This window comes from Vigna radiata, unplaced genomic scaffold (genome assembly GCF_000741045.1).
Source record: "Vigna radiata var. radiata cultivar VC1973A unplaced genomic scaffold, Vradiata_ver6 scaffold_230, whole genome shotgun sequence".
NCBI classification, from domain to species: domain Eukaryota; kingdom Viridiplantae; phylum Streptophyta; class Magnoliopsida; order Fabales; family Fabaceae; genus Vigna; species Vigna radiata.
In genome coordinates, this window is record NW_014543120.1 from 96411 (window position 1) to 102533 (window position 6123).

The following is a 6123-nucleotide window of genomic DNA, read 5'->3' on the forward strand; positions in this document are numbered from 1 at the left end:
TCCATCCCCTGTTTGAATGAAGAGATCTCCACTGTGTTGCAAATTTCACTGTGTTGCAAATTTCACCAAAGGTCGTCAAATGCTTGTAAGGATTTTCATTTGACAACCCATGGAATTGGTTGTTCTGAAGTAACTGGATGAGCGCCGGACTCATCACCATGCTGGTTGTATTGTCTGCTGGAACTGTAATGCTGTTAAAGTTTAGGGGACCAACTGTATTAGCGGCGTCCCCCAAAGTGCGTCTAGGAGGAGGTTGGTTGGTCATGTCCTCAAGCTCTGGTGCACAAGTCTCAAGTGAAGAATGCGAAGTAGCTTCTGGAGAAAGAGATTTCTCACGTGAGGAACGTCTCTTTCTCCTCTCGTATGATAGACCTTCTAATAGAGGTTGTTGCTTTTTCCTAGTCTGGACACAACTATTTCACAGCAAACATTAATTTCTACTCTTAATTAATCCTACACGCACCACCTCAACTATAATAGATACCCAGCCCTTAGAAAAGGGAAGACTTCAAACATTACAAACTACATGCAGAATTTCACCAATCCGTATGAGATCAAGCTCACTGATAATACTTTACCAAACCAATTTTGTTAAACACCCTATCTCATGCAATCAGGTTTTCATTCCAAAATTAAGCATGCTTTCTCAAGCTTTTAATTTAACCATATATACCTTCTTCCTAGTATGCAACAAATATGAATTCAAAGCCATCATATGGTATAAATAAGGATTTTTAATGCAGAATAACAATGTTATGAATATTTTATCCAATTATATTAAATATATAAATAATATAAAAGTGAAGAGCCATTATATAATGCATCGAAAGAATTATGAAAATATTATTGATGAGCCATCATATGTTGTTTTGTTAAATATATAAATAAATTATAAAAGTAATTTTTTATCTTAAAAATATGTATTTTAATTTAAGGTGTATTAACATATTTAATTCACTAACCATTTAACCAATCTTTTTAAGATTAAATGTTAGATAAGCTAGACATACCTTAAGATTGACTAAATTCAATTAATCTCTTTTGAAAGGATTCTTGTCCCTTTGCAGGGTTAGTGAAACTAACGGTCTTAACCCAAATTTGTAGTGAAAGTTATATTAAAGTAAATGTATAATTAATGAATTCGATGTAATTATTAAATATATGATAAATATAGCAAAATTTTGATAATTTATGTAAAAACTAGAGCATGAGATGAAAAAAAAAATATAAATATAAAACATTGAAACTCACTACTATAAACTTGATATAATGAAAATCCATTAGAGTGACATAATTTATATAAGTAATTAGGAAGTCACCGTGATCATTTTGCTTCAGTGGTAGGAAGATGTTGCACCCACAAGAATGACAACTCTATAAATCATTTCAAAAAGTGAAACACAAACCCAGAATACATAAAAGAAACTTATTTATGGTAAATCAAGGATACAAGAGAGCACAACCAAGTCCTCTGAGATTATACATAAGAAGACCGTACCTTCTTCTGACCCAAATGCACTAACAAAAATTGAATACCAAATTTTTCATGTCCTTCATTGTCAGGTATATCCTTTAAGAAAGTCAATAGAGAACAATTTTACTTTCATATAAGGTACACATGTATAATTTAAGAAAACATGAAGCTTTTATCCTTTTACCTTGAACAATGCTAAATTAAAGAGAAGAAACTCAAGAATGCTGTAGAAAAAAATCAACAATCTAGAATCATGGTTGGCCTCTTGAACACAAAGGTCTGTAGATTTAATATTACGCACATATTAGCACCAAAAAACATTTAGCTTTGTGAGGGTTCAAGCACTGCAATTCTCTTCATCTCAACAGGGGTAGCTGCAAATTTTAGACATACGAGTTATGGAAAAATAAATGTAGTCACTATGAAACAAATTTTCCAAACAGAGGTTTTAAAGAAGCTTAAATTCAAATATAACTACTGTAAGAGAAAAGAAGTGTCACATAATTACGATCCTTAAAGCCTTCCTCCAATAAAAAAAAGTTTTCCTCCTAATAGGAAAATTAAGTGTAAGTACTGATGTGTTGAACATTTACTGCATAATGTTCACCTGAATTTGATAAAGCACAAAAAAAAGTTCTTGTTATAGAAAATGAACAAATCTTACAATGACAGTTAACAATTATGCCCTAAATAACAAGGGGGAAATGAAGTGTATGTGCCATCAAAATGAACTTACATCGATTGAATAAGTAGTCACCAGCAAAAAATGCATGGAAAGAGTCCACAAGAATAGAGGTGAACCTACAATCCATCAAATCCCAAAACTCTGTAAAGGAGATGAAAATGATAGTTTTTAATAACAATCACATTAGACAATTTTGAAAGAGAGTATAACTTTTTGAAGGTTAGATAGACATTTCAGGGAAAAGAAAATCAAATTCTAGCAAAGGTAAGGCCATAGACCAGATGAAATATACAATAGAAAACAAACTTAAAATGAAATGACTTTGAATTCTTACTTTGTAACAATCCCAAGCAGACTTATGATTCCATTGCCTACCTTGAAAGCAAACCAGCCACACCTAAATAAACACAACATCAAAATTAAGAAACTAAATATAACCACAAAGTATGTATTTTTATCAGGTATGCTAAAGGAGTGAAAGGGTATTAGTTGTTAATTTTCATAGATACGCGTATAACATATGAAGGACTTTTGTTCTCCTCCTTATCCATTAACCTCTATTGTGTGGCAAGTCTTGAAAAACTTGCACTATACAATTATGTATTAATTTTCTTTTGAGGGGTTGTATCAATATTTAAGTATCATATAATAGAAATACTTGCCAAAGGCACATTAAGCTCTGAAAAAATCACTACTTCAGAAAACATTCACTATCAACTAAGCATCAATAACTTGTTGTGTCCAATAATCCATTAGGTGGATCAGAACCCTAGGTTTGAAAATTAGGGATTTTCAAAACTTCATGAACCCTACAAAAAACAATTTCAGATTTAATGCAAATGGAGAGCCACATTGTTAAGATATAAATACATTTTCGAAACTGAAATCGGGTTCGATTCACATACCTCTACACAGTGAATAAAAATGGACATTCTCATCCAAGCTTCATCTCCTTCGAATTAACATCGAATGAGTTTCAAACATCAATCAAGCATATGGTCAGTGAAATGAAACAAAGATATTTTCAATGGGGAAAGCGCAAAAGGAGGGAGAGCTCGAGAAAGAAGGGGTTAACTGAGATGGTCTAGAGAAACCATAACCCTGCATAGATGAATTTTTTTTTTATAAAAAAGTGAGGTCTTACCTAAAGCAAAGATGAGATGCAAGGTTGTTGTTATTATGGGATACAGGGTCGTCGTTGAGAGAGTAAGGTAGGGCTGGCATTGAAAAGAACCCTGCAAAGGGGAACATTGCCAACCAAACGCGAAGCCAACATAGGTTGCGAACCAAAGATAGTGGAGAACGCTGCAGAACCAAATGAGAATGCGAGGGAGAAGCCAGGGAGAACGCATGAAAAAGAGAACGGGGGAAAGTGAAAACCGTTTTTTCAAAAAAAAAATTAGAGCAGCGGTAGGATGACACACCCACGTGGCGTTTACATTCAAATTACACGGATTCTTTCAATTTTTTTTTCCAAAACTAACCTTCTACATTTAATAAAAATTAAAAATGGTGGGCCACACCGTGTTATTTGAATGTAATAATAAAAAAAGCATGTCAAAGTAAGTTTTTTCAAAAAATTAATAGCTCTAAAATGCTATCTATTGTGTTGAAATAGATACCACTTTTTTAAAAATATGCTATGTATTAATCTATTTTAAATTATAACTAAAAAAATAAAGTTGAGGAGAAAAGAAAGAGAGAGAAGAGAAAAGAAAAGAAGAGAGGAGAGGAGAAGAAAAGAAAGAGAGAGAAGAGAAAAAGAGAGAAGAGAACAAGTTGAGGAAAGACAAGAAAGGGAAAAGAAAGAAAAAGAGAAAGTGCTACTTATTGGAACTTTGACTCCCATCATGAAACCCAATCTTAAAAGGGAAAGTTTTCCTTCTTTTCAATCTTTTGCAATCATTATTCACTCTTCCAAATTTAATTTCTCTTTGAAATCAACTGCCATACCATATTTTATGCAATCCTTTCCAAAATATGGCAATTCAAATCTTGAGTTATTGTTATCTTCAACGAAACAAGTAACTCAAGACAAAAGTGAATTTGGACTTCTAAAATTTTCAAAAATTACAAATCAAAATATTAAAAGTTCTTATTCTCTTGTAGAAAATTTACTCTTTGGATTGATATTAATTGAAGATATATTTGATGCATATTGTAGATTCGTGTTTGATCCAGAAGGAAGAAAAAGTGAATCTAAAAGAATAAGGCCACTCCAAGATGGCCATGCTCCCAAGATTGTGTGGAGCTTTTTCACAAGGCGATTTCCAGATTTGAGGACAAATCTTTTTTTAAGAGGGAGGGTATGATGGAATCCTTCCTGACACAGTCCTCTTTCTCATATTTTTACATTTCATTGTACCTATAGCTTAGCTTGCAAGGAGCTTGGGTCACTATAAATACCCAACTCCTTTATTGTATTTTCACTTTTGAGATTAATGAGAATAAACTTTTCTAAATCAGAAAAATATTCTCTTTTGAAAGTCACAAGGCTAGATAGTCCAAAGACTCCCTCTAGCCACCTTCCAAAGCACACTTCCTATGTTCATTTTCCATTTTTTTCCACCGTGCTTTCTCTCTCATCCTCCACGCTGGTTCACCTATGTGCTGCAGCCTCAACCACGCATTAACGTCTTCAAGGCTTCGTCAGCTCATTTACCAGCTTCTGTGCCTTACCACATCATCAACGCCTTATTTCACTTCTCCCGCATTAGAGCATTCTTCACTCTATCACGCCTCAGCCACAACATCATTCTTCGCGTCTTCACTTTCTCTCGAGAGTTCCTTATCGTAAGTCTACTGTCCTCATCCTTTGCATCACTGGTGGGTGTCGCGGTCCATACAAATTTGATTGCAATTTAGAAATGCAGTATAATGCTAGGGAATGACCCCTAGGTCGTCTCTCAAGGACCAACTGTGGTTCAGAGTCAAGTCTAACACGAAAGGGGGGGGGGTTGAAAAGTGTTTTTGTAAATGCAAATCGACTAAATTAAAATACGCAAATTAAACCTAACTAACAGTATTAAAACGCTTGGATATGACAGCTAACCTCATGACTAAATTATCACAACTAAAAATAGAAAACATTAAGTAAAAGAAAATGCTAAACCCAACATCACAAAGACAATTCTCAAGCACAACTAAAATCATTAAAATGCAACACTAAATTAAAGACATAAAAACAACTCAAAATACAATGCAAAATAATTCAAAGCAAAAGAAAAATAATTGTCTTCACTCATTCACGTGACCTAGGTACCTAGTAAAAGAAGTTGAAAAATTCAAATGGCCTAAAAAGCTCTTGGCCGTGACTCCCATTCATGCAATGGATGAATTGAAACTATACTCACTACATCAACTACCAAGCACGTAAATTCTCTTCTAAAACCATGAACTTGACTTTCCAAAACACTAATCTACCTACCATGATGGGACAATACTTTTGCTAAATGAAACAAAATGGAAATAACTCTTTTCTCCTCATCACCGTACACCTATTCCTATTACCACCTATCACCTCTTCAATTGGAATCAAAACATTCATTTGAATGAAAGAAATAAAATTGTAACCATGGCTCCCCTTCCATCAACTCTCAATCAACCGTACCTCCTACAACTACTCCCATCCAATCACTTAGCTTCTTCTTACTAAAAGAAATAAAAGAAAAGTAGTTATTCCATCTACCAAGAACGTCCCATCTCACCTCACCTAAATCACTTTTCAATTCAACAAAGTAAAAGAAAAGCTAAACAATGCTACCATCATTCACACTCACGGTACTTTTGCATTTAATGAAAATAAAGAAATATGGAATTATCATTTCCAAGCATCATGTATGTTCCAACAGAGAAACATTCCTCTCCCATTTTTTCTGAAAACGTTGCAGCCCAAAATAAAAATGCATGCCCCTGCAGCTTCAAATGCCGAGAGAGAAAGCTCAATATACGTTCCAAAAAAAAC

The 6123-nt window shown here is 33.9% G+C and overlaps 1 protein-coding gene across 7 annotated transcripts; it reads right to left on the minus strand.

Moving 5' to 3' along the window:
- Positions 1–1440: 1440 nt before the first annotated feature.
- On the minus strand, positions 1441–3685 carry LOC106753195. Of its 7 annotated transcripts, none has more exons than XR_002666736.1 (5): positions 3304–3685; positions 3065–3111; positions 2494–2556; positions 2211–2300; positions 1441–1848 (listed from the first exon to the last, which is right to left on the minus strand). XR_002666736.1 is itself a non-coding variant. In XM_022777416.1 (4 exons), the coding sequence occupies exons 1-4, from the start codon at positions 3408–3410 to the stop codon at positions 1796–1798; spliced, it is 288 nt and encodes a 95-aa protein (XP_022633137.1). In that variant the 5' UTR covers positions 3411–3685; the 3' UTR covers positions 1441–1795. The 7 variants fall into 7 exon arrangements, 4 of the variants coding, with proteins under 4 accessions (XP_022633137.1, XP_022633138.1, XP_022633135.1 ...); XR_002666737.1 differs by lacking the exon at positions 1441–1848 and adding an exon at positions 1858–2081; XR_002666738.1 differs by lacking the exon at positions 3065–3111.
- Positions 3686–6123: the final 2438 nt, after the last annotated feature.

Excerpts from the sequence above, each read along its gene's own strand:
- LOC106753195 (XM_022777414.1), bottom strand. The coding sequence starts at position 3,511 with ATGCGTTCTCCCTGGCTTCTCCCTCGCATTCTCATTTGGTTCTGCAGC. Across the intron at positions 2,557-3,064 it reads TTTTTATTCACTGTGTAGAG|GTGTGGCTGGTTTGCTTTCA; the intron begins GTATGTGAATCG and ends GTGTTTATTTAG. Across the intron at positions 2,276-2,493 it reads CTGCTTGGGATTGTTACAAA|GTTCACCTCTATTCTTGTGG; the intron begins GTAAGAATTCAA and ends GATGGATTGTAG.